Source organism: Sparus aurata, chromosome 20, assembly GCF_900880675.1.
Source record: "Sparus aurata chromosome 20, fSpaAur1.1, whole genome shotgun sequence".
In the NCBI taxonomy this organism is placed as follows: Eukaryota; Metazoa; Chordata; class Actinopteri; order Spariformes; family Sparidae; genus Sparus; species Sparus aurata.
Window position 1 is genome coordinate 9550265 of NC_044206.1, and position 27993 is coordinate 9578257.

Sequence of the window (27993 nt, forward strand, 5' to 3'; positions counted from 1 at the left end):
GACGGATAAAGTTTGGCTCAGCCTGCAGCTCAAGCCACACTGGAACAGAAGAGCCACGCATGCACTCCTTTCTCTTTCACTCTCTCTCTCTGTCTATCCCCTCTGTTTGCTTTTGTATCATCTCCCCCTTTTCTCTGCAGTTGTCTCTACTGGTTCAACTGGACATAAATCTTCATCCCCCCTCGAGTCAACACACGCCAATCAGATGTTTTGCTTACTATACTGAGGAAATAACAGCTTCAGTCCATTTCAATACTTCATTGCCGTGTCAACACAGCTGAAGGGAGTTTGCCTCTAAAAACAGACAAAAAACACACACTTATAAGGATATAAAGTATATAAAACAAGAACACCACATTTATGCGTTTATACATTCAGACATACTGTACATAATATAAAAATGCCCGGTGCTTTTTGCTGCTATGTTTGTTTTGAGGTGTTTGTGCCCATGAAGAGTAATGGTGACGCGATAATGCAGTGATTCCCAAGCCAGGGGTAAAAGTACCTTGTTACTGTAGGGTACATGGGAAGATTGCAGAGTAGGTCAACTAATTTGAAAATAAAAGAACAACAAAAAACAAAAAAATTAAATATCTAATGATAAATATATGCACCTACTTGTGTTGAGGACAAAAATAAACTGTATTTATTTAGTAAAAAAAGGCACAGGACAGCACAGGATAAGCCCTCCCACCCACCACAGTCAGTTACAACACCTTAACACCAGGCATTGCAATTGAAAGTGAGTGAAAACTAGCAAGCAAGCGAGCAAAGCATCCAGATTCTACCACTCCAAGTGGTGGTGGTATAAATACAACCATGACAATAATAACAATATGCCCTTACTGTACATATATTCAACCTAACTGTCTGCAAAGTACGTTCCTGCAAAACCACAGACAAGTTCAAACTTTAGCCTGTCTCTTTATATTGCGAATGTACATTTGTATTTCTCTCGTCACAATGCTGTGATGCTAACGCTCTGGTTAGATTTGGGCACAAACTCTATTTGGATAGGGTTAGGAAAACATTTAAATTTAAAATACATGTTTTGGTCACCACCAACCCGACTGGAAGTCTCCTGAGGTCTCATCAAAAACATATCGTTTAGTCGGCACAAACAGCTGGGAATTGTTCTGAGGTCTCCTTAAACGATGTCACGCTTACAAATGTTAAAACGCCATGGTCCCCCATCCAAGTATCCAGTGGTGTCATACTTACAAAAGCATGGCAATAATGTTTTAATGTAACTTCTGGCAAGAAATCCACTAAAGAAATGTGCTTTAATGTTGTACTAGAGCTTTGATAATTTTTAATAACACCCCGTTTAAAAAAATCATTTCAGAACTTATTTGGAACATCAGAGGTGGTGGTGAAGGAGCGGGATACTGCAAAATGTTTTGTTTTTAGCATACTAAAGCTGTCTTTTGCTTTAAGAATGTGTTCTTTATAATCTATCCTTGGTACTTCTTATAAATTCTACATCTACTGCTATTGTTACTTACTGTTCATAATAGGTTACAGTTAGTAACACAAGCTGTGTAGCTGCAGCGCGTGTTTGAGGTAAGACGACTGTTGGTTATTTGGTGGGTTAGAAATAATAATGGCTATGGCATTTGCTATATTCCTCTAAGAACAGCTACATATTTATAATCAGCAGTCCTAAGTTCACTGAGGTGGCTTCATGGCCTGAAGATTGGCAGTTGAAAACTATGTATGGACTGTGAGAGTCTGAGAGTGAACACGCTCCCTTTGCTTGGTCGCACTCTTGACCAAATCCCCACAATGGTCCCAGTGGAGAAGTTCAGTGGAAGAGTGTGGTTTGACTGACTAGTGCTCAGCTAAAATAAATGGAATAAAATAGAAAATTGAGGGAGTGCAAACCAAGAGCAAGGGTTTGGTTTGTGGATGCATATCGACAGAGTTAACAGTAAGTACTTAAGTAATAGTCTGTCTCAGATTAGGCAGAGATACTGTGGAATTCACTTCAAAAGGCAGTTAAACCAATGGGAAGGTGTCAATTTTTATAAATTGCAGAATTTCCATATTAGAGAAAGGACCATCTGTAAATGTCTTACAGACAAAGACACACATGTCATCTGATAGGAGGTCTTTTTATCCGCAACAGCTTTACAGCTTATGAATTCATGAAAACTGGAGTGCTCGCATGCCAGTTTTAGTATTTTTTTCCCTCCGAGCCGCTGAGGAGACAAAAACAATGTCTTCATTTTAACTGTTTGGGATTTCTTTCCAGCTTCTCTTTGGCAGGCCGTCAGAGGCCCATGTCCATTTCCCACAGCAGCTATCAGCCTGATGGAAACCAAGTCCAGTAAGAGATCATCAGTTGGCTACTTACGATATGCTGAAATAGTCTAACCAAAGATATCTGGAAGTATTTACAAAGTTGTATAATTAGATCAGCGGCTCCAGGCTGCAGTGGAAAATATTCACAGCGTAATGTAATGACAGAGAACGAGGAGAAGAAACGCAGGACGAGTGCTCGCAAAACATGGGCACACAGCGCACCAGACCCAGCTAATACCGCACATCTTAAGATAATTAGAGAATGGAAAGGCTTTTTTTATATTCCCATTGGTGTTCCTTCCACATGCCTCCCCCAGCAAATGATTAATTTAGAGTTCAGGAATGTGTGTTCGCTGTTTAGTCTTAAGCCTCCCCGGGTTGTAACCCCTGACCCAACCAGATCACCAGAACGCCTCTGAAAACCATCAGACATCTGCTTATCTAAACTATACAGCACACAAGTACCAGGACCAGCCTCCTCATTACTCAAACTCCATCCATCCTTTCCTCTGTCAGAAGCCAAACTCCACTAACAGGAGACTTCTTTTCCATCAGTGCAGACTCAAACAGCCTGGACAGGCATTTCCTGTGGGTGGGACCTGAGAGCAGAGACATTCTTGGGCCAGGCACCTCCACTTCCTGTCTCTGTTAACACCACACTGAAAGACATACTGTCTGGACCTGCTCTTATTTTACACTTTATTTGATGCCGTTATCCAGCAGTAGATTAAAGCTTAAATTCCAAGATTACTAATGTTGCATGTAAACAATGGTGAGAAGTGTAAGGTCAGAGTGTCCAGTGCCGGGATAACAGAGGGAACAAAACAGTCCTGTGAGCCTGGTGGTATAATCTCAGACAAAGAAGTGATAGGTGTAAGGTTTAAGAGCACATACAAAGAATATAGACCTCAGAAAAGTACATTTTAGAGCAGGTAAAAAGTGAGTGAGGGAATGTTTTCCTGTGTGTGTGCGCATGTTTATTTGCACCATTGGGTGCTTAAATAGGTGTGACAATCATTTGCCGTCCTCACAGGAGTCAACAGCTGCACCAGTGCGTTGGTATTCAACAGCTGGACCATTTTAGAGAAGGAATGTGGATGAGAGTGCCGTGTGATTGTGTTGTAGGGGGTCCTTAAAAATCCGTATGTGACAACTGTCAGTTAGATGTAAATTGAATTGGAGGTGATGACTGCACCATTTGGTGGGTGCTGCATCTGTCCTGATTGCAGGATTACCTTTATCTTGGCCCTTAAGGTGACTTAAGGGAATGTATTATTTCAGATGTTGTATTATTGTTATGATTAATTAGTGATATATCATGTCCACTGAATACTACCGGCTGCTTTTTCCTTCATGTCTGGCATCTTTGTGTAAATGTGCTGCGTGGGAACATTTCATCACCAAAATCCTTGAATGCATAAACTTCAATTGCAAACTGATTTAATTCAGAAAAAATATAATTCATTCTTTTACAATTAAAGACCATGACTAAAGGTCAAATAAATTGCATTACGTTCTAATATAGACATGCATCAACTAATGTGCATAAGGGTTAAGAATATGCTTTTTTTGTTTTAATAGCATGTGAACAGATCAAATACAGAAAAAAAAGGTTAAAAACTATATCAGGTCTCATGTATTTAATGCATTTTTAATGCACTATAGCAAGTGTTCATGTTACATTTTCTGATCTTTTCCTGACACTGAAGTGTTGAGCAGTGTGAAATGAGGTTTGTGCTGTATTTGTGTGTTCTTGCTGCCCCCTTATGGCTCAATGTGAACAAGACCACTCCTCACACGTCAAATAAAAACTTAACAATACATTTATTCATTTGTTTTCATTCAGGGACAAAACCCACTGAAACTGTCAGCACAGTGATTAACAACAGAACAGATTCGGGCTCCACCACTCGTCCACTTTGGTCCTTGACAAACACTTCAAAACAATTTTCTGAACATATGTGTGAGCTGTGGGTTTTCAGGGTTCGGTTTAACAGTGCTAATACAACAGTAAGAGTGCTCTTTATTTCTTCTCGCAGAGGGAATAGAGAAGTTCAATCTGCTCTGCATACTCAAATCCTGGCCTGTGGGGAAAAGACATAACAGTCATGTCAAATCTGAAAGTAAAAAACTTTTGAAAGATAGTGCCTCTTAAACAGAAAAGATAGTGAACACTTTTCCAGGAGCAATACAGTGCTTCCCATCCAAAGCGCTGTATGATATTTCTATGCTCAGCTATTCACACACGCACACACTGATATAAAAGCCATAGAGAGCAATATGGGGATCAGTATCTAGCCAAGATACTTAGTGGAAGACCCGCTCTTCCACCTAAGCCACAGCCACTTAGTGTCAGCGTAAAGATATGCTGTTTTTAGATTTCTAATGTAAAAGACCACACCCAGCCATTGTTCAAAGACAGACCCATTGCCTCTGCACTTATCTCACCGTCCAGGTGTCTCCAGTATCAGAGGGATGTTGTCCAGTCTGGGCTCGTTGACAATGTCCTGAAAAGCAGAGATTCCGATGTGACCCTTCCCGATGTCTTCATGGCGATCGAGGTTGCAGCCTAGTTTACCTGCAAAAAAAAAAAAAAAAAAAAAAAAAAAGACAGAAAGGACAGTTTAAAGTTTACTCCGCAGAGTTGAATTCATAAATGTGATAGTTTTGCGTGAAAGTCCTGGCTGTACCTTTGGAGTCGTTGAGATGGATGGCTCTAAGGTAGTGGAGCCCCACTTCCTGATCAAACTCGTCCAGCATGGCCTTCACTCCTCCCTCTGCAGCCAGGTCGTAGCCTGCGAACAACAACAATTTAACACAAAGAAAACAACACTTGCCACCTTAATTGCAATTGTATTATTTTCTGGCTTTATATGCCACTCCTCCACATCGCAGGTTTTAGGTTCACATAATGAAATTTGAGCAAACACTGACCCAGAAATAAAAGTTTTTAAACTTAACTACCCATGTTGCAATCGGAATTTGGATTGCGTGACATTAAGAGCCACCTCCAGTCAAAAATGTGTTTCCTTATAGTCGAATGTTTGAGCTTTACTTTGCAGAATAATATGCCGTTTGTGCAGATTTGACACAGGAAGGTTGTTTTCACACTTATCGCTCAAAGTGGAAATTTCCACTGTGCTCACTGACAATTTGAGTTTCAGAGGCGGGTCTGTGAGCATCATTTGTGACACCACAAATGGCTTGGATGCAAATCCTGGTCCACTATTCAGCTCCTACACATGTGATGAGGAAACTGGACTTGTTGATTCTGGATTCTTAAATGAAGGAGAAGGAGTTTGAAAGATTTTAACAAAATAATTTCCTTATTAGACACAAATTACTTAAAATAGAGCAATTCATATACATGTTAAAACATGTCTGGAGGGGGAAGAAATGGTGCCCAATGACACTTGATAGGGACTTGATCTGATACAAGAAGATCAGCCTAAGGTTTCACTCACCTGCGGCAAAGGCGTGGCAGGTATCAAGACACACGCCCACTCTGGTCTGGTCTCTCACTTTGTCTATGATGCTCTTCAGCTCGGAGAACTTACCGCCCAATGTACTGCCCTGACCGCTCATGTTCTCCAGCACTGAGCACACAGGGGGGGCAAAAAGGAAAAAGACGCTCTCATTCAACCCATCTGCTACAACACCTGATACACATGCAGAATTGGCTTGGCTGCCCCCTTCATTCCTGAAGCACAGCCTGAGGGCAGGTTTTCGCAACTTCTTCAGTGTTTTTGCAGCCTTTCCACTGTAGTGCATTCTTGTCACATCGGCGGCATTTGGGGTATGCGAGTTAAAAGTACTGTGGTCTGTGCCATGAATCACAAGTAATGCAACACCAGTATAATGCCTGCAGTCACTTCTGCAAATTGAAAGTTATGTATTATCACGAAAGTCAGAGGTCAAATGATTTTGTACGCGATGACGACATGTAATTTAAAATTATTTTGATGATTGTAGAATATCAAACCTTGTGGACAGGGTCACAAATATATTAGAACCCAGTTTTATCAATAATGCATGAATGGATTTGTGATTATCGTGACGACTGATTTGAATTTGTGTGAAACGGGTTATGTTGCGACTGCAAGTGGTTTCTCACTACACTGACACTCAAGTATTCAATTAAGCATCGTCTTGCAGTACGTTACTATTTCAATGAGGCACATAATGTTCTGTGCTTGACAAGGCAGTCAAGGGGTGTGGATTAAAGTCACTGTAATTGCTGAGGGGAAATACGCTTCGTAAGAGTGAGTCATTGTGAGCGAGGTCCTCCACAGTTCCTCTTTGCTAAAGGAGTTTTCCTGTGTTAAGCATGTCATTGTGATGTTCACACTTTTCCCCCTTGCTACAACATTACATCATTTTGGACTGTTAGCAACAGTATCTAGCTGGCCTCATTTTGACCTCTAAGTTTAATATAATCTTGGAAATTCAGTTTTTCTGCAATTGATTATAAAACCTTGGTTAAAGGAGACATTGTGCTTTTGCATTGTTCTTTTCCTTCAGTGTTTGATAAATGTACTCATGCATGTAAAAGATCTTGCAAGTTAAAAAAGATCAAATTTGGCGGAAAAACTCCCACAAAAAACTGCCCCTGAAACGCCTTATCAGTGGTTATGCCTCTAATTCTGTGACTTTGTGACATCACACTACGTCACCATGTCAAGCATTTGCATAATGGGTGCATAGCGGCTGGTTTGGCACCCACAAATTAATTTAGCACAGCTGCTCTGTTGTTGTTAGTGGTGCATGCTCAGGTGTGTGGGAGCTGACAAATCAGAGCTGAGTTTGTATTTGGGAGGCGGATCTTAAAGAGACAGGAGCTAAAACAGAGTTTCAGTCAGTGGGTTAATATAGTGCTGGATAGTATGGGAACACTGATGGGTTTTCTAAGCATTTAAAGAGCAACTAAACCCCTCAGTTTTGGATGACGTGCTCTGAGCTGGAAATTCAAAAAATGCCTTGATTATGGGCGGGGCTCCAGGAGTACTCTCCGATTCCTCCCCCCCCCCAACCGTCACCAAACTCACACACGCAGAAAAAATAAAAACATCGACATTTATGCTAGCTAGCAATCTGATCATGAGTGACTCTGACAGTAGCGCGGACACTTTCGCCACAGAGAGGTCCATTGAGGTGGAGGACTTGTCGCCTCCAGAGTCTCCAACCGTAGACTCTGATACGGCTGATACAGCTCTGGACCACGGTGGTGATCACGGTGGTCCAGAGCCGTACCAGTTTGAACCGTTAGCGCCTCAGGCAGCAGGCGGCTCTGAGGAGATGGAGTTGCAGGAGAGGATGGGGGACATTTCTGAGTGGTATATGATGCCCCCAACCAACAAGATTTGAATGATGTGGTTAATATAGTAGCAGAACAAATGTTAAATTAGCCCTGTTTTTTGGAGATACCATGGTGAATTTTATTGGTCGGACAGTTGCTGGCAGCAGCATCAGCTGCTGTAATGTCGGTCCGGCTGTCGGCACCGGGACAGCAGCGTTCGGCACCACATTGCTTTTCAGCATGAGCACGGTACTGGAACCCATGTTCACCGACTTCAGATTGGAGAAGCACTCCGGGGGAAAAATGACCATTGCAAACTCCGGCTCTAGGCGGGAGATCACGGTACGGTAGGCGCGATGCGCGCAGCCACTGCCGCCTAATTTCTGGTCAGCGGGAAACCGATGCAGCCCTGAGACGTTCTTGCAACCGGGAAAACTACACTGCCGACCCATGGTGGCCACTGGCTCACAAATACTAAGACAAGCTAAAGCTAACCTACACCCTAACAAATGAACGAACTAGCTAACGAGTAACTACTAGAATACAAAAAACTAAACAAGCTAACTAATCTAAAATTGCTAAATAAGTACTAAATACTATAAACTAACACACGTAATAACTAAAATCTCCCAAAAACAATCTATGCTATGCTAACTACCTACTCAATAATCACTATACCTCTCTATTCGCAATTCTCTCAATCCAACCTACTCGCCACAGATTCCAGATCGGCAGGTGCTAGTTTTTATAGGAGGGGGCGGTGTTAACTGTGGTGGACCGTTACGAAAGCTGCCTCCAAAACGTCATCTGCCTCCATATCAGCCAATAGGAAAATTCGACTGTAATAACTGAGTTTCAACCCATAGAGGGCAGTCACACTTGCATTTTTACTACAAAATACGCCAAATTGAAATACTTCGACTAAAATGTCAAGAGTTGGACCAGAATCACTCAGCAACACTACTTCATACCCAAATACATTGGTTTTCAGCAGAAAAAAGTGGTTTGGGGGTTTAGTTGCTCTTTAAGCATTTAAACCTATTCTAGTTGTAACTCAAAAGAACATTATTAACCTGATGATAAGTATAAATCTCCTTTATATTTGACAAAGATTGCTAATTCAACCGCTGCCTTTGAAATTATGCTTTTCAGGAGTTCTTTAATAAACTGCAGATGCAGGGTACAAATGCAGCAACATCATGTAACACAGTTACGAGAAAATGTCTAAAATTATCAGAATAATGCATCAGTAAGAAGATACAGTGGTCCTCACAGAACCAAGTTAATTTGGAAAGATGCTTAATTACGCTATATCAATAAAACCTGAGTTGGGGCGCCGCTTAGCTCAGTTGGTAGCGCGCGCGTCCCATGTGCTGAGGCTCTGCAGCGGACCCGGGTTCAACTCCCGGCCTGGGTCCCTTTGCTGCGTGTCACTACCCCTCTCTCTCCCCTGTTTCCTGTCATATCTTCAGCTGATCTATCAATAAAGCCATAAAAAGGCCAAAAAAAATACAAATAAAATAAAACTTGAGTTGCATCAACAGCTTTGACAGTCTCAACAATTCCCAGAAAGAAGGATTTCAGCAGGAATTTAACTGCATGGCTATGGCACCATACTGGTCCACCCCTTGTACCTGTAACCACAGCAGGTGTTTGCTGGTGAGCGTGGTTAATGGCTCCTGCTATCTTGTCCACACACTGCTCCGTGGTGATGGAGCCCAGGGACGAGCCGGGGTGGAAGTTGTAGAGGTTGAGGCCCAGGAGGCTGCAGCGGCTGAGCTCATCCACCAGCAGGGCCTGGCTCTTCTCGAACACATCTGGGTGCAACATGGGCACGCAAACCGGAGGGAAGAGAAGAGAAGACAAGACGCAGTTGGAAGAGATTAGAGAAACCAGGCACAAGACAAGAGCAGGAGTGTGAGAGAACGAGGGAGAAAAGTCAAGGACAGAATCTGCAGGAGACGTCGATCAGTGTCCACAAACCCTCTTTAGGGGATCCACAGTTCATCAGGTAGGACCCGTGGGGCAGGATGTGAGCCGGGTCATACCCCTGCAGGGAACACTGCTCCCTAAACTTGGCTGCGGCTGTCTGGTCCAGTGCAGGCCTCTTCCATGACCGCTGGGAGCCCAGAAACAGGGCGAAACTGCTGCCACCCATCTCTGTGCAGGAATCCACTGCTTTCCATATTCCACCTGGAGGGAAATGAAGGCACAACACAAAAACTGACCGAGTGTTTAATGTAATCACTTTAGGAGAGTCTAACAAGGAGCTTACCCTGGATGCCAACATGGGCTCCGATGTACTTCTTATTCCCACGCTCCTTCCTCCTCCTGTCTGCTCTCTGCTCAGCCTCCCTCTCCGCAGGCTCTCCCTCGTTTTCTCCTTCCAAAGCCTCCTCGGTTTTCCTCTTCCTCGCGGCTCTCTTTTTTGGACCCATGCTAACAGAGAGAAAGTTAGGAGTAACACCAAGGAATTTTCAAATGTGCGTTTTTCTGTTTGTGATCAGTGACTTCTATAACATATGCGTTCGGCAGGGCTGTTACATACAAGACACACACGGCGGTGCTAAGTTGGCCTGTCAAAAGTTTATGAAGGTCAAAATGCGTTTGTTTTTTTATATGCATCCCATTCGGCAGGAGCCAGCCAGTCACAGCGCTTCCACGCAGCTGCCACAGGCTGGCCATTGGAGACGCTTCATGCTGAGCAGCAAAATGGCCGCCCGTCAACCGACTGACTCCACAGCGCTTTGAAATTTAAATTCTTCTGCACATTAGGGTTTACACTATTACAACGTTAGTACTTATTTACGAACCAGTAGCTCGTTAGGCGTGTATCTTCATCATCTGCCACTTACTTGACTATCCGCTCAGGCGTCGCTGTTCTTGTAGCCTCGACGAATGCCTCAAAAAGCTAAAAAAAAAATCGCACTGAAGCACTTTAGCTAAGCTAGCTAGCACGCTAGCTTTTCTTCATATGTGATTCCTGAGGTGAGTAACGCTAGCTGGAGGGACGCCGAGTATTTCTAAGCGTTTCAGCGTTTCATAATTGGTATGCATGCAAATGGATTGCAACATCTTGGACGAGTTACCCTGCCATTTCGCTCGACAGCCGAGCTAGCGTCGTTAGCCTGGCTACTTGTAGCTGCTGACTGTAGGTAACCTATCTTACCTAGTTAGCTAACGTTCGGTAGCATTAGCACTTGTGTAGCATTATAGGAGATTGAGGTGGCTCGGGGCTCGGTGTATTTGCTGTTAAAAACTGTTGTGTACACAGAACAGAGTGATTACCTAATTTACGATGGTTGGCAGCTGTCTTATCTCGTTAACCTTAACATATTAACGTGTGTGCTAGTCTGTGTAACGTTATGCGTATTGTTCAAGTAACGTTATGGGCAGAAACCACTCCTTAATGTTAGCTAACTTATCGACGAGATATTGTACCAGCAGCTGCAGCTAAAATTGTCGTCTATATGAACTGCAAGATGGAATCGGAGGTGTTTGGCCAGTAGACCTTACCCGTTTATACACGGTTGAGTTTAAGCAACTTTGGTCGCCTGTTTCTTTGATTTTTGAAAAGGTTTTTCCATTTCTAGCACAAGTAAGCTCAGATCTTTTTGCTGTAACGTTAAGCTAACAGCTAAATGCGGACGAGCTTGTAACGACGTTGACAGGATGGCACAGGTACGTTAACATTAGCTGGTGTAGTTTATATTGGTGATCTGAAAGAGCACATCTGACAACTCATAATAGCATAATAATCGGGTCTGGCTTTCTGATCCACTGGCCTGTGGTCAGGAAGGATGTCAAGTTCGTAGTCTCTGAATCTAGGAATCTTGCCTTTTTGGAAGTGCTGTGGCACTTAAGCAAAAACGAAACCGACTAAATCAGCCGTCGGATCGTAATAGTTCTTGAGGTTTATATATTTAAACCCCTAGTTCTCTTCTTGAATACGTTGAAATGGAGACATAAGATGAGAAATCTTGTTAAGTTTTTAGAATATTGGCATATTCTTATATACTGCTGTTTTCAATTAGCTTACCTGGCCACATCACAGTGACAGTGTCAATATGTCAGTTGGATTTGCCCATGTCAGCCTGCTTTGTGTTATTATATTGTGGATCCCAATGACAATGCATAATTTAGTGTTTTTGTTTTGAGTTTCTTGTATTAAAACTGTCAAAGAGTCTAATCCAGAAGATTTGGTCATACTCCATTTTAGGGACAATTAATGCACAGGCCTGGGTCTCAGAGCATCAGTTTGCCACTGACATGACCACATGCATATTCAGTCAGTCTGATGACGAGATGAGTTGGCAGACTAAATCAAGCCCCTTGTAAACTGGAACCTACCAGTGTGATCAGCTTACAGTATTCTGCATGCTTATGATAGGGATAATTACTGTGTTTGTTGCCCACATGTCCAGCAGTATTCTTAGCCCTAGCACCTGATGGCTGATTCATCCAATCAGGCATGCAGTCCATTGTCGCTTGCATACATGGATGGAGGCTCACATGGCCACACATAGCAACTGTGATGGCGTCTTTCTTCTTTTGATTTCTGCTGCAGTCATCGTGAACTATTTTGTCTGTGTTTTTTGTGCTGTGATTTACTTCACATGTAATACCCCCAGGCTATACAAATACACACTCAATTGTATTAAAATGCTGAATCTGTGACCACATCTTGAAATATGATCCTTTTTTTCTAGAAGAAAGGAGTATCAGGACAGGAGCAGTAGTTCATGGAAGACAAGAAAAGGAAAAAAGACGACAAAAGGAAAAGGGAAGCCTCTCAGAAGGTGAGCATGTTCGCAACCACTTGCCAGCTTCTCCATCTGGGTTGGACACATTAAACAAACATTCTGCAACTCCATGTTCATCAACCTTGTGATAAGTTTTTTTGTGTGTGTTGTTGGCCTTAGAGTTTCTTGTCAGGAATACCATTTATCTTATTTGGGGTTATGTATTTGTTGGAATACTTGATCTAGGCTCTTGAATAACTAAAAACTTTAACAAATCTCCTACATAATTTTCTCTAATTAAACTAATTTGTATTGGGATCAATCTCAAAGATTTTAATTGCACGGAAGCTTTCTTAGTTTTTTACTGTTTTGAAAATGTGAAATGGAAGTAATGGAAAGAAGACCAAACCATGACAGTCAACAATAGTGTTGGGATTACGCCTGTCAGTGGAGAATACTGTTACAATGCATGTCTCAACAACTACATGATCTTGAATTGGGGGGGCTGATGCATTTATTACCCTGGTACTTCCAAAAAAAACAAAAAAAAAACTAACCGCAATCACAGTGTGATTTTTGTTAACCCAATGCCGTCTCCTGCCCTATCCTTTCTTCACTTCTTTGCACTTGGCACTTGTTGTGCTGATGTCTGATGTTTTTAAGGAATGATTTAATAATGAAAGCGTTTTTCTCTGTTCATTTTAGGTCACAGAACAAAAAAACAAAGGTAAACAGCACTGTGATGTATGTGTATATGTTAAGATATAGATATCAGGGGTTTGCTCTGTTTACCAAACTACATCTGTCTTCTTAAAGCTATTTGTGGGGTTTTTTGGTATATTATTTTTCTAGCATCACCATTCCTCTGCCCTAGTAACCTAATGCTAGAAAACACTTTGGCTTCTCATATTGAGTTTACTTAAGTCTGTGTTTATTATCTACTTGTTGTAGTTTTGAAAAAGAAAGAAAGGCAAAGAGCAACAATAACAAACCCAAAGCATTTGTATCAGGGAATTCTGATCCCTTATCTACATCATATCAGAAATGTTTTCTTAGTGTTTACATTAACAGAAATTTAATTTTGCACTATTCTCTAGAAGATGTACTTTGTTGCATGTAAAATGCTTAATTTAATCTCCTGCAGTGCCAGACTCGACCAAGCCGGCATCTGCCCAGTCTCCTGCCACTCAGAGCAGCTCTGCCTCCCCTAGCCCTGGACCCACCCCTTCTGCCTCCCCATCCCCAGCCACCTTGGGCCCTGGCAGTGCTGCCACCCCGTCACAGGGCGGCAACAATGCCAAGCGCCTGGCGGTGGCCAACGGACAGCCCACCTCCAACACCATTTCTTCCTCCACCGCTGGCGGCCCCAGTGCTGCCGGAAACGGCAGCACAAGTAGCGGAGGCGGAGCCCAGGCGCCTCAGCAGCAGCCACGCTACATGCCGAGAGAAGTGCCGCCGCGATTCCGCTGCCAGCAGGACCATAAAGTGCTACTGAAGAGGGGTCAGCCGCCACTGTCCTCCATGCTGCTGGGAGGGGGAGGAGGAGGGGATGGCCCCAATGCAAACATGGCTGCTGTCTCAGGTAAGTGTTAGCAATGCTGTGTGTCAGATTAAGAATAGATCAAATCTATGTAAAGATCATTTAGATCATCTCTTCATTTTGAGCCCTAAAGTCACTCTCTCTTGTGGGATTTTATTTTATTTTTTTCAGATTCTGGTGCAGCTGCCTCCTCATTGGCCCTCACCTCATCATCAGTTGCTGCTTCTACTACTACTTCTAATTATGCAAATTCCATGTGGGGGGCGAGCTCAGGCAGCCAGGCCTCCTCTCAGGGCAGGGAGAAGGTGATTGTCGATGGCAACGACCTGGAGGAGTGGCCTAGCATCGCTGGCAGTGATGGTGGTGGAGCGTCTTTCACTGGGGGTGGAGGGGGAAGCAGCAACAACGGAATGCCTGTGAACAGCATCAGTGCCTCTGGCAACCAATCCTCACCCACTTCCACGTTCTCTTTGCCCAATGAATGTATGCAGTCGTCCAACGGTGTGGCATGGGGGATGGCTGCCTCCCAGGGTCATCTTGGAGGAGGGAATGCAGTAGCTGCAACTGGGCCTCTGCTACAACCCTCCTCACTTTCCAAAGCCTCCGCTGTGCCAGGGAGCCATGATGCCAGTGGCCCCGTCGATGGCAGCAGTGGGATTCCAGGTGCCAATTTCAATCCAAATGCCAACCCTTCGGCCTGGCCTGCCCTGGTGCAGCAGGATGGGCCCGCTGCTGCAGGGGAAGGAGGGCCGTCTTCCTTCCATCACCAGGGCCCTGGAGGGTCTTTGTCTGCCAACAACTCTGCCTCCCTGGGCTTGGGCCTGGGAGGTGGGGCAGTCGGGGTGCTGGGGGGTCACCCACCTTTATCTGTGAATCAATCAAGCACCCATCAGCGCCAACTTCACCAAATGCAATCCAGAGACAGAGAGATGGGAGGAGGGGGCAAGTGGGACAGCGAATCAGCGGGACCAAAAATCGCAGGGGGGGAAGGGATGGGGGCAGGAATGGACCGTGGTGTGGGAGGAGGCGAGATGAGTGTGGGAGACCACAGCCTTGCCTCCTCATGGAGAGGCCAGCCTTCTTACCCTGCAGCAAACTCCAAAACGGGTGCCTCAAGGACTGATGGTTGGGAGGGTGGAGGAGGTGGCACAGGTGGATTCGGGGCTGCTGAAGGAGATAATGGGACCTCGGGCTGGGGGTATTCGAGCTCAACTAGTGGGGTTACTGCTTGGGGCGGTGCTGGAACTGGGGGAAACAGTAGTCAAACCTCCGGAGTATCTCAGGGAGGGTGGGGGTCATCAGGAGTAGGAGCGGAGAGAGGAGTTTCTGGTGGAGATTGGGGTGGAAGCTCCACTGGTATTGGAGGAGCTAATCCAGGAGGTGAAGGAATGGGAGGACCCTGCAGTAGTAACAGCAGCAGTAGTGGGGGCAGCACAGCTGGTAATCCCCCTGCCACCTCCTCCTCTTCCTCCACAGCCACCACTATGGCCAGAGCTTGGGACAATCAGAAGGGAGAGGGCGAAACAGGGGAATGGGGTGGGGGAGGAGAAGGACAGGGAGCACAGGGAGGATCTTCATCCAGTGGTGGAAATTCGAGAAATGGGAGCGGGCCTAACAGCAGTCAAAGTCGCTCTCGACGCCCGGCACCTAATGCTGAAGATGCCTTACAGAACCTGCTCAGCCGGTCTGATCTGGACCCTCGGGTTCTGTCCAACACAGGCTGGGGACAAACACAGATCCGACAAAACACGGCCTGGGACTTTGAAGAACATAAAGGACAAAATAAAGGAGGATCATCATCAGCTATATCAAAACACCCATCTTCTCTAGGTGGTTCTTCTCAGTATTCTGGTGGACCTAGGACCCAAATTACTGATTCTATGGGTCCTGGGGTCAATCCTTCTCTGGCTCCGTCTGCTGGGTCCTCCGGAGAGGGCTGGGAGAGCAGCAGCAACAGTAGCAGTAGTGGGGCCTCTCTGTCAGGGAGAGCCCCACCAAGTTCAGGCCCCAACATGAGAAATCTTGGCGTCTTGCAATCTGGGCCAGTGACCACAACAGGACCCGGTATGGGGTCAGGGGTAATACCAGGACATAGCCAGCAGGGGAAGGCTACAGGCTGGGGTGGAGGAGGAGTGGGGGCTGGGGATGGCCAGGAGGCAACTGGTTGGGGCAAAGAAGAATGGAGAGACAGTAGTGGAGGAGGATGGGGTAATCTTAGGCAACAGGGTGACCCAGTGAGTGGAGGCTGGGGAGGAAGTCAGGAGCAGAAAGGGACAGGGGGATGGAAAGAATTGGGAGGGAATGGAGGAGGAAGTGGATGGGGATCAGGACAGAAGACTGGTGCAGGTAGGGACTGGGGAGAGCAACAGTCTAAATCAAACAGTGGAGGAGGAGGAGGATGGGAGGACGAGAGGAATATTGGAGGAAACTCAGGGGGGGATTCAGGTGCGGGCGGTTGGGGGAGCTGGGATGAAGGTGCTCCCCGTAGAACCTGGGGAGCAGGGGGAGGAGGGAGTGGAGGAGGGGGGGTAGGTGTTGTTGGGGCCATGGGGTCCAAACCCCATCAAAGTTGGAGTGGAGGAAACAAAATGCACCAGATGCCAAACAGCCAGTCGGGTTCCGTCACAGGCCCGCAGGCACAACTGCAACAGCAACAATCACAGCCCCGCAATCAGCATCCACAGCGACAGCAAGCGTTGGACCAAGGGGCTATGCAAGGAGGCGGGGGGAGGAAACCCATCTCTCAAGCCCAGAATCAGAACCAAAGCTCTGGCTGGACCTCAGGGCCCATCCCTGGTGGCTCTGGAGGAGGTGGAAGTGGATCTGAACCAAGCGGTTGGGAGGAACCCTCACCGCAGTCTATAAGCAGGAAGAACGAGATAGACGATGGAACATCAGCATGGGGGGACCCAACCAATTACAACTACAAGCCGGTCAACCTGTGGGATAAGAACAGCGCACCTGCTGGCCAGCAGGCACACGGCCAGGCTCAGGCTCAGGCTCAGCCGCAGCAGCAGCAGCAGCAGCAACAACAGCAGCAGCAGCAGCAGCAGCAACAGCAGCAGCAGCAGCAGCAGCAGCAGCAAGGACCTCCAGTACAGCAGCAGCCTAGCAGGCAGGCTCAAGGGCTTGGAGGTAACAGAGACTTCAACCCTGGACATGGACCTGGAAAGCCTTCAGCTATCGGTAAGACACCATAAACTGTGAACTTGACTCACTCATTGTGAAGTTGGGTAAGACACCATAAACTGTGAACTTGACTCACTGACTGTGAAGTTACCATAAAGATTACATGCAGGCTTACCTTTTGAGGCTCACTGTAACCACAGTTTTTCACTGCTGTTCAAAGGTAATGTGTGAATCAGCTGTGGCAGTTCAACAGTGCAAGATGGGACAATTGTTCTGTATCGACTGTTGCCATGAAAATTACAGAGATGTTAACACCTCATACATGCAATGATGAAACTTCTGCCTTTACAGGATTGGACACATTTTATAGGTTTGTGTGGAAGTGTAGTGTGTCAAAGTGACAATTGAGTCATGAGTGATGAAGTTGGTTTTTCAGCCAGCCACCTGCTTGCTATCTCTGCATTTTCATTTCAAAACCACATTAACAGTAGTCAGGCAGGGTACTGCAGCTTCAGTTGGTGCTCCAACTGAGCACAGCTGAGGGGAAAGCACATTTTCTTTCACTGAATAATCTCTGGGTAGTACTGTGGCAGCAGAGAGCATGCTTTGATTTTAGATCAATGTGCCAGACCATATCAAGCCAAAAACGTTCAAAGTTTATGGGAGGAAGAGAGCTGCCCTTACCCAAGCACTTTTAAAACGCTGTGTCATTGCAAACCCATGTAAACATGCACAATGTTCAAACTACATGAACAAAACTTAGTGACAATCCAGTCCTCATGTGCAGAGTCTAGGAGTTGTACTTGCACTGAGGGAAATGTTTGTGTCCTTCTACCAGGTTGCTCCATCTTGACCCTTGTTGTGCATGTGTGTCTGCAGGTCCGTCAGGTTGGGGTGGTACTTCTCCAACTAGTCCTACAGTAGACAATGGCACGGCAGCTTGGGGAAAGCCTACTGAAACCCCTACTGGCTGGGGAGACCCAGATGATGTGGGAGGGAAGACAACAGGCTGGGGAAATGCTTCACCCAACCCCATCAAATCTGGTTAGAAAATCAAATAAAAACTAAAGCACATGTGGATTGAATCACAGCTGTTATCCGTGGCAGATTTTCACAATTGGATTTTCCAAAATGGCATTTTGGACGCTGGGATGCTTAATTGTCCACAAAGAGAAAACCTAGAAATATAGGCTATCAATTTCAGATGTGTTCTCTTCTCCTGCAGGTTCAAAGTCTATGCAAGATGGCTGGGGGGACAAAGAAAGCTCTGTGGCTGCCTCGCGCCACTCAAGCTGGGAGGAGGAGGAGGAGGGAGGTGGCATGTGGAACAGCACCGGCTCCCAGGGAAGTGGCTCGTCTTGGGGACAGGGAAGCAACGGGGGCTGGGGACAGAGCCACGCTGGGAAGAAGCCCAGCAACAAGGTGGGTTTCTGGTGGGGGAAATCAGAATAAGAATTCCTTTGTTTGTCCTGCAAACACGGAAATTTCACTGTCACAGCAGCCAAAGGACAGTAATGTTACTATAAACAATAATAATAGTAAAAATAAACAGTAAGAAATAGAAAAAGACTTGCTTACTCCCAGTAGACCGCACTTGCTGATTGTAGAGTCTGACAGCAGCAGGAAGGGAGGGCCTGTGATACCTCTCCTTCACACACTTGGGGTGTATCAGTCTATCACTGAAGAAGCTGCCCAGTTCTGTGATAGTGAACTGTAGGGGGTGGGACTTATCCATCATCCAACTTTCTCCCATCACCTGTAGTGGGTCATGAGAGCATCCCAGGATGGAGCTGGCCTTCTCAATAATGTTGTGAAGTCCTATCCTACCTGCTGCCAAGTTGCTGCTGCTCCAGCAGACTACCCTATAGAAAATGGCCTAATCCACCACAGAGTCATAGAAAATTGTCAGGAGTGCCCCCTGCATTCCAAAGGACCTGAGCTTCCTCAGCAGATGGAGTCTGCTCTGAACGTTCTTATTATATCTAAAATAAAGGAAAATGAAATAAAAGATTACATTTATTTGAAAACAAAGCTGAGCAGCATCCATGTGAGTAAATCATTCTTAAAGGGATAGATTGTTTTTTGTAGTATATTCGATGTATGTCATGGGTGAATTTTATACTGCTACTTGGCCCCTTTATGATCTCATGGAAGTCTCATGAGCCTCTGCTTACTTTTGTAAATGTCTTTCAGGGTCCACTAAAGGCTGGTGGAGGAGACTCTTGGATGAGCCCCATTAACAGACAGTTCTCTAATATGGGGTTACTGGTAAGGCATAAAATGCACTTACAGGTGAATAGCATGATGGATATTTCCTACAGCATGATGCGATGATGATGTCAATGATGGTGGCTTTTTCTGCTGGACAGAATGATGATCCCAGTGGCCCAAACATTGACCTGGCTCCAGGCTCTCTCCAGGAGAAGAAGATGGATGTAGAGAAAAGAGGCATGGGGATTAACGATTACAATGGAGATATGAGGAAGGGAGGAAGAGTCGGAGGGGGGATGCCTTATCGTCCACCTGTTTCCAAAGAGGCAGCACCTGGGGATGCTGGGTCCTACTATGATAAGGTAATGCTTCTCTGCCCAGTCAGCAGTCTTTGTGTCTTATGTCTTATGTCTTTCTCACGTCTGGATAACATTTTGTCCTTTCTCACTGTTCTCTATTTCCTCTTGTGGTTCTACCTTGTCCTCCTGGTGTACCCCATTCCTCCCTATCTCCCCCTCCCTCCCCGCTTCAACACCACTGAAATTGGTCTTCTATTGGCTGTCACTGTGACAGACCTTGCCTTTGACCAATCAGGATTGGTGCCTTGGGGAGGAGGGTCCTTGCTCTCTGTACTCACCACCCACTGTCTACAAGCCCCATTCCCTCTTCAACCACACTATCCCTTTTAGACAAGTAAGATAACTGCTCCTCTTGTTTCTGTCCAGCCAACCTTGCATTAGGTTCTTGTAGTTTTCTGTTTTCCAGAGATTATTACAATTATACCCCCGAAATGTGTCTTGTCTGTTTTGCCTTATCTGCATGTTTTTCATTAATACGCCTCTACTGTTATAGCCCCTCTGAGGTTTCATATTCATCTTCAATCACAGGGCAGTCACAGTATCTTTGGCAGTGGTGGAGGGATGGCTCAGTCAAGACACCAGCCAAGTGTCCCACCCATAAACCAGTCCCCAGGGATAAGAGCGCAAGTGCCTCATCAGTTCCTGTCACCTCAGGTACTTATACTTTTGCGTGTTTTCTGCTATCAGTATTCTTTACAGCTGTATTTGACATCTAACAGTGAAACAGGAAGTGTGTGGGTTGACTGTGTAAAACAGTGTGGGTTGTGGGGTGAGTCATCTTTGCTGTTTATTTTGCTGCTGAGTAACCAATTAAAAACAGAATTACTTCAGCTTGGAAATTTGTTAACATATTGCCATGCCAATTCAACATTCTTGCAAAAAACGAAATATCAGTGGATCTTCCTGTTACGATTAGCTTGTGTTATGTCGGCTGGTATATCCACAGTTTAGTCGATTGCGTACTTCACAGACTTGTATTTGTGCCATGAACATTCTTGCATAGTGTATAATTGTCTGATTCATTCTTTGTGAGCTCACACAACATGGCCTGCTGTTTGTATGCATGGTGTATATTGGTCAGTCGGTCAGTCCCTAGTGTGAATAATCACTCTTCCAGACAACATTGGCTATGTTTCCCTGCTTACTTCTAAAGAAAACAAAGTGAAAGCATGTCCTTTCCAGGAATTGAATGAATTATATTCACTTCACTTCACTTCACTTCACTTGTTAACACCAGTAAATGAGAACATGAAAGAGAATCAATGATAATTGGGAAGAAGCAGTAAGCTAATGTGGTTGCTAGTGGTTACAGCACCAAAACGTTTCTGTGGTAACAGGTGTGCCTTCCTGTTGTCTGTCTCCAGGTGCCAGGCTCCGTGCTAAAGCAGATGCCCCCTCCCAGCGGGAGCGTGGGGGGTGTAGGCGGCGTGGGAGGAGTGGCAGGATTGGGGGGAGGTGTGTTCCCTCCACAGCTGTCCCCCCAGCATATTGCCATGCTCAGCAGCATCTATCCACCTCACATCCAGTTTCAGCTGGTGAGAAGCAGCATTATATTAATTTCTGAGAGCCACTGCAGGGTTACATCACAGGTCTTCTGGACACATGATGTGACAATTTATCATTCCTGAACAGTGTTGGGAATAATTTTGGAAATAAAAGTTTTTATCAAGAGTATCATTGTGTACAAACACACAGTACATTTCAATAAATTGAGCTAATTAGCCATCTGCATCTCACATTTTCTGATGTTGAATAATCTTATATAGAGTGACATGGTTAAGATTCCTTAAAATCAAATAATGCAATTGGGTGGGGGAAAAAAAAAAAAAATTTGGAAATTGAAGCTGTGAAGGAACCATGTCACCATCAAAACGTTGTACAAAATTTAGTGACGTGTATTTTAAAAATTACTGTGCAGGGTGCATTTTTTTCCACTGTTGTCATCTCACTGCTCCTTTGTTTCTTTTTCTGCTTCTATTTCTATCTGTGTTTGTTCAGGCTTGTCAGCTCCTCCTCCAGCAGCAGCAGCAGCAGCCACAACAGCAGCAGCAGCAGCAACAGCAGCAGCAACTACTGCAAAACCAGAGGAAGTTCACACCAAACGTGCGACAGCAGGCTGACCCTCAACAGGTACACATGAACTTAACTTAAACATCAATCTCTCACTCCTTTTGTAGTTTCTTGACTTCCGCCTTCCACTTGCTAACTCTTGTTTTGTCATGTCTCCTAAGCTGGCGAGGATCATGGCAGTGCTCCAGCAGCAGAGGCAGCAGCAGCAGGTCGGGGGTTTAGGTGGCAGCTCCAAACTCTCCCCCTCCCACCATGTTGGAGTTGGCGGAGGGGGTCCCAAACTGCCCGGGGCTGATCCCCTGCCCCATCCAGGTCTGGCGGGATCTGTGGCTGACCTTCACCAGAAAACTCTCGGGCCATACTCCGGTGAGTGATCGCTAATAGATCATCTTTTGTAAAAAATTTAAAAGATGATGCTTTTAGAGCATAAGCTAACTTAATGTTATAGACATGCACTACATTTCCCAGTGATCCTGTATTTAGCCATAATAATTTTTGGTCTGTAAATGTCTTTGATTTTCTGCTATTGAATTAAGAGTAGGTTGCCATGTTATGTTTCTGTTGCACCAGGGGTTTCATTTAACTTAATGTTTCCCTCTGCTCTCTGCATCTCTGCCTGTGAGCAGGGTTTAGTTCTGGGGTGAACCTCCCTGGTCTGGACCTGGGCGGCTCTGTGGTGGGGGGCCCTGGGAGCATGAAGGACCTCGGGGGTCAGCAGTCCCGCTTCAAATGGATGATGGAGGGACACTCTTCTCCAGACACTTCCTCACCTGAGAACGCATTCCACAAAAATGGTGAGGTTATTGAATTTGTTTCCATTCATACAAATGTTGTATTTTACGAGATGTGGAAGGGGAGGTTGGTGAGGCAGACAGTGTTAATGGGATTAGATGTGAAGTTGCATATTTAGGTAATCAGAGAATCCATCTGGTGTTCAGTGCTGTAACATACATTATCATCACCCTTCAACATTCCAGGTCCTGTCACCCCCATGAAGATGCCAGGAGTCTCGCCCTACTCTCAGTACGACATGATGGTTGGAGACGGGCTGGGTGATAACTGGCATCGCACCCCTGGCAACAAGATGGTTTCCAAGCCTCCCACCACGCCCAGCTGGCCCCCTGGTTGGTGACAAGTTATAGTTAAAAGTGATAACCAGAGCTAGAGGATCCGACAAGGTTTAGAATAAGATTAAAAACAGAAGAAAAATATTTTCGTACCGAGGAGCATGACTGTAATTCTCTATAACTCCTTGAAGTTGCTCTTACTTGTGGTAATTGAGGTTCGGTCCATCTAGCTTAGAACTCTGTCTCATAAAACTGGCTCCAACAGACAAACCTTGTGTTTCCTCTTCAGAGTTCCAGCCTGGTGTGCCCTGGAAGGGAATCGACCGTGTCGACCCTGAATCTGACCCCTACATGACCCCAGGGAGCATGATGGGAAACGCAGTGTCCCCCAACCTCAATGATACTGAGCACCAATTGTTACAAGATAATACTGGTGAGCATTTAATTGCCGAATTCTCCCTACCATAAAGTGTGTGATGACACAGCAATAAGTTATTTAATGGCATTTCTTGACATGTAGCATACGAGAACATGTTTTCTAAGTCTCTTTGGGTTTTGAACTGATGTTTTTTGTGTTTGTTTTTTTCCAGAATTTTGCCTGTGCTCCCTTTTGTAAAAGGAATAAGTTAATTAATTTAAAAAAACATTGCCAAGCTTTGCTATTGTGTAGTTTTTGAGAGATATATTACCTCTCCATAGATATGTGTCTGTTGGAACAATCATTTGTATTTTATGAATGGAAAAAATGTCTAACTCAGTTGCTGCCTTTGTTTGCAGATTCCACCCCTCCCCTCAACACCTTGCTGCCTTCACCTGGTGCCTGGCCCTACAGTGCCTCAGACAGTCCCCTGAACAACGCACACAACTCAGGTAACCACATACACACTCAACATGGCGTTAGCTTGTGTGATGCTTTGTCTTTCTTTTTTTAATTAGGGCCAAGACATTGAATTGATTTTATTGATTACTTGATGAGAAATAATCGGCAACTTGACAGTTTGATTTTACAAAATTGAAGTCATTTTACAAACAGAAGTGGTAAACATTGTCTAGTTCCAACTTCTCCATAGGGAGGCTATTATTCTTTTGCTTACGTTGTAAACTGAATATTTATGGATTTTGGACTGAAATTGGGAGACGTGTCACGAAGGGCTTTAGGAAGTTGAGATTTTAAGAAAAAGTAGTAAAAAATCCTACCAGAGACCCTCATCTACTTTTCTGTTGCTCTCCAGCAAAGTACACAGACTACAAGACCAGCTGGCCCCCAGAGCCCATCGGACACAAATCCTGGAAAGCCAGCCGTGGCAGCAGCCAGTCACAGCTGTCCCGCCCACCTCCAGGACTAGCGAGTCAAAAGCAGCCATCACCTTCGCCTTGGTCTGGAGGAGCACCTCGATTGGCCGGCCGGGGCTGGGGTGGTGGCTCGAGCACCACTGGTAATGCCCCAGTGCATTTTTCATGTTGTTTGGGTTACATGGATGTCCCTTTGGCTCACTCAGGCACAGGACTTGTTGAAAAATTCAGCTGATTTAAATGTACCAAGGAGATAAAACAACTGGCTCTGATTTGCTAGGATACAACAGAGTTCTCTTTTGAACTTAAGAGTCCATTTATATTTGATCTTGAAGAGCAGCCAACCCTCGGTGGAAGTTATTCATCATTTAGTACATTTGAGAGGCCAGGGGTAAAACCAGAGTGGGATTGTGTTTACAGGGAATGTGGAAAACTCCCACTCAGATTTTTTTTTGTCGTCTGTTTACTCTCTCTACAGGCTCGACCTGGAGTGACGGCAGCTCTCGAGAAAGCTGCTGGTTGGTGCTCAGTAACCTCACACCACAGGTAAAACACAAACACTATTTATAGTGTTATTATTTGGGGGGTTGTAAATATCGAGAATTGTAATGGTTCTAGTACTGCCTCACAATATTTTTTTCAATCTGACTTCATGCATGCAAAAAACTTAATCATGCACAACAAAGTAATTCTACATGGAAACACTGCTCTAAATGTCATACCACCATCGTCCATCTTGCCTATTTCTGCAGATCGATGGTTCAACTCTGAGGACCATCTGCATGCAGCACGGCCCTCTGCTGACCTTTCACCTTGGCCTGACCCAGGGCACCGCTCTGATTCGCTACGGCTCCAAACAGGAGGCAGCCAAAGCCCAAAGCGCACTACACATGTAAGACACAGTCTGTTGTTTGGCAATATCTTTATATCACTCACATGTCTACAGTGAGTATTTAACTGAAACCAGGAGCTTAGCATAAAGGATAGAAATGGGTGGGGGATTGCTAGCCTGGCTTAGTTGACAGGCAAGAAACTCAGCTCATCAGCACCTCTAAAGCTATCTAATTAAAACACATCTCATTTGTTTAATCCATACAAAAACTAATGTGTATAGATGACAAGTCGCCATACTATTTCCTGCTGGTGACCAGTTACTAAGCAACCAGGAGAGACTCTAGGAAGTGACAGCCCACCCAGCCAAAAAATACTCCCTGACATAACCTCAGTAAATCCATAAAGTGTTGCTTTTCTCAAGTAAACAAGTTGTAACCTGGTAATTATTGAACTTTAGGACTGGTAGGTGGATTATTTTACACACTGGTTGTGAAGGCAGGTTCTGTAGCTTAAGTTTCAAATCATCAGCACATTTGATGGCCAGTGAGGGACTATTATGTTTTATATAAAAGTATTTTAATTCAAAAATATGGGAGTGACAGAATTTTTGTTTGTACCAGGTGTGTTCTGGGTAATACCACCATCTTGGCGGAGTTTGTGAGCGAGGAGGATGTGGCTCGCTATATTGCACATTCCCAGGCAGGAGGAGCAGGGAGCGGGGGAACCACAGCGGGTTCTGCAGGCTCCGGGCCTACAGCGTCCTCTGCTGTGGGGGCTAATGCTAACGGAGGTAGCTGCGAGAGAGGCGGAGCAGGAGGCAGCAGCACGGGAGGTGGAGTGGAAGGAGGTTCCACCGCTGGAGGAGCAGGAAACGTAGGAGCCGGGCATTCCAGCTCAGGTTGGCAGAGTCTGGACAGCACAGGCAGCTCATCGGACCAGTCTGTCACCCAGGGGCCCGGGCTGGGCATCTTTGCCCAGTGGAGCAGCAATGGGACCGGGGTGGGCGGGTCTGGAGGTGTGGAGGCTGGAAGGCAGGGTCTCTGGGGGGGAATGGGAGGGATGAGTGGGGCGGGGTACCCTAGCAGTAGCCTCTGGGGTTCCCCGGCACTTGAGGATCGTCACCAGATGGGCAGCCCCGCCTCACTGCTGCCAGGGGACCTGCTGGGCGGGGGAGCCGACTCCATCTGAGGGCCGACTGACACACACACATGCACACACACATTTTACACCCAAGTTATAATACATATGTCACATTCTGTATTTATTTACATGTAGAGATGACATGAATTAAAGCTACACTGGTCACCCAACATGCAGATACTTCACATTCATACTACACACAGGCTACATGCAGTAAATGCACACATTATTTTCACACATACAAATTAAGCCGCTTAACTTTAAATGAAGACAACAGTAAAACTTGAACTGGGGGAAAAAGGTGAAATCCATTAAACTCGTAGGACTCAACTGGATAGCTCTTTGTCTTTTTACTCCAAATCCCACCAACTGCATTCAGAGACCCGATCACTCAGGCATGCACTGTAGACAGGCTCAGCCAGAGTCGTACATGTCAACAAGTTTAGCTATTGCTGTTTTTAGTGTACCACAATTTCTTTTTTTCTTTTGTATTACTATTTAATGGTCGAATCTCAAAATTCAGACTTGCAGACTGAGCCCTCATAGACCTGGCTGGCGTACTTCTAAGTTCTCATGTTTGGAAGCTTGAGAGTGGGGAAGGATCTGGAGTTTGTAAAAAAAAAAAAAAAGAAAAAAAAAAAATTGGGACAGCGCCACACTACTGAGTCAAACGGACGATCAGCAACCTTTGAGGTCATGAAAAGGAAAACGTTTCTAGAAGGTACCGACACCTCTACCTTGGTGGAAATATACCATCAACATGGGACCCAGGGTCAAAAAAAAAAAAAAAAAAAAATCAAACAAAAACAACATTAGCCAAACTTGCACTATATGCCTCTGGGTTTGTTGTTGATACATCCTCCACAAATCCCTCCATTTTTTGAAACAGAGCTACAACACAACTACACAGACCTTACAGGACAATTAAATGTTACAACAGCAGTGGCCTTGGCTAACACCCAGCGGCCGCCCGCCCGCCATGTCAGCAGCATCACACCCTCTCATCAGTTACACACTGCTCTTATATTTGACAAGCAAAATTGTAACTCCTTGTTGATGTACGTTGGTTGTTTTATCATTTATCTTTCTGTTTTAAAAGAAAAGAGAAATGTGTGAAACTTTGTGGAAATCCAGAGATGTCCTTTTTTTTTTTTTTTTTTTTTGCCCTTCAAACACTGACCTCGCTATTGTATTTTTTCTTACTCGAGAAATCAAGTTGGTTATTATATATTGTCATGATGTTAATGATGACTATGATCACTTATTTACTCGCTGTACAAGGTGCCCTCCTGCCTGCCTGTGTGTGCATGAAAGGAGTGATGACAGTATGACCGAATGGAGGAGGATGTGATGAAGATAATGATGATATCGGGAGTGTCTGTGTTATTGCTACAATGTTGAATGTTTCTTTCTTTCTTGTCCATGAGAGATTCATGAGAAATGTGGGTTTGCGTGCGTATGTATGTGTGTGTGCTTGCTTTTGAACACTTATCTGCTCCAGTCAGGGAAGTGAAAAAGATGTTAATCTGACAGCTTGCATTTGAGAGAAAGGGGTGTGCGTGTTTGTGTGGATGTGTACACGTTTGCGTGCTCGACTGTCTGGATATTGTGATAGCTAAAAAGTTCAAAAACATTGGCACTATTGCATATGTTTATTAAGTTGTGTTTTTTAGCAGCATTTTGTTCCTGTTTGTATTTTTTTTTTTTTTTCTGCCAAATGCAATAAGAGAATATTTTGTTTTTAAGACGAAGCAACCAACTGAAGGCATTTCTATTAAGATGCCAAATCCTACCATACCAAGCTGAGCTGGAACAGTGTTTTACAGACACGTTAAAGACATTACCTGTTATATTTTACTGTTTGTTTTTTTGTTATGTATCAATTTAAATTAAGTCAGTCTTTATTATCACTCCTGTTCAGGATGTTTTCGTTTATTTCAGATGTTACAAAAAGGAGAGGAAATTAATTTAAAGCGGAAAAGAACAAGATAATAAAGGTTGAATTGAA

The 27993-nt window shown here is 44.9% G+C and overlaps 2 protein-coding genes across 7 annotated transcripts; one reads left to right on the top strand and one right to left on the bottom strand.

Annotated features, from left to right (window-relative positions):
* Positions 1-4109: 4109 nt before the first annotated feature.
* On the bottom strand, positions 4110-10585 carry LOC115570929 (probable endonuclease 4). Of its 2 annotated transcripts, none has more exons than XM_030399749.1 (8): positions 10456-10585; positions 9876-10039; positions 9584-9793; positions 9235-9417; positions 5769-5900; positions 4995-5099; positions 4753-4882; positions 4110-4388 (listed from the first exon to the last, which is right to left on the bottom strand). In XM_030399749.1, exons 2-8 carry the CDS (start codon positions 10036-10038, stop codon positions 4328-4330), a joined length of 984 nt encoding a protein of 327 aa, XP_030255609.1. In that variant the 5' UTR covers position 10039; positions 10456-10585; the 3' UTR covers positions 4110-4327. The 2 variants fall into 2 exon arrangements, with proteins under 2 accessions (XP_030255609.1, XP_030255607.1); XM_030399747.1 differs by lacking the exon at positions 10456-10585 and adding an exon at positions 10149-10308.
* Positions 10457-27993, top strand: tnrc6ba (trinucleotide repeat containing adaptor 6Ba). Of its 5 annotated transcripts, XM_030399744.1 has the most exons (23): positions 10480-10588; positions 11194-11281; positions 12310-12399; positions 13048-13069; positions 13487-13924; positions 14054-17068; positions 17891-18055; positions 18237-18433; positions 19205-19279; positions 19381-19584; positions 19796-19915; positions 20110-20235; positions 20946-21116; positions 21580-21711; positions 21813-22017; positions 22278-22445; positions 22629-22775; positions 23008-23151; positions 23496-23588; positions 23951-24154; positions 24490-24557; positions 24764-24903; positions 25466-27993. In XM_030399744.1, exons 3-23 carry the CDS (start codon positions 12343-12345, stop codon positions 26031-26033), a joined length of 6459 nt encoding a protein of 2152 aa, XP_030255604.1. In that variant the 5' UTR covers positions 10480-10588; positions 11194-11281; positions 12310-12342; the 3' UTR covers positions 26034-27993. The 5 variants fall into 5 exon arrangements, with proteins under 5 accessions (XP_030255602.1, XP_030255606.1, XP_030255605.1 ...); XM_030399742.1 differs by lacking the exon at positions 11194-11281 and having other exon boundaries at positions 10457-10588; XM_030399743.1 differs by lacking the exon at positions 11194-11281 and having other exon boundaries at positions 10465-10588; positions 12313-12399.

Coding starts and splice junctions, on each gene's coding strand:
- LOC115570929 (XM_030399747.1), bottom strand. CDS start 10,285: ATGGCCAGCCTGTGGCAGCTGCGTGGAAGCGCTGTGACTGGCTGGCTC. Junction 9,794..9,875: donor AGCCCATGTTGGCATCCAGG/GTAAGCTCCTTG, acceptor ATTTCCCTCCAG/GTGGAATATGGAAAGCAGTG. Junction 9,418..9,583: donor CTGTGGATCCCCTAAAGAGG/GTTTGTGGACAC, acceptor TGTTGCACCCAG/ATGTGTTCGAGAAGAGCCAG.
- tnrc6ba (XM_030399742.1), top strand. CDS start 12,343: ATGGAAGACAAGAAAAGGAAAAAAGACGACAAAAGGAAAAGGGAAGCC. Junction 20,236..20,945: donor ATCAGTTCCTGTCACCTCAG/GTACTTATACTT, acceptor GTCTGTCTCCAG/GTGCCAGGCTCCGTGCTAAA. Junction 24,558..24,763: donor TCAGTAACCTCACACCACAG/GTAAAACACAAA, acceptor CTATTTCTGCAG/ATCGATGGTTCAACTCTGAG.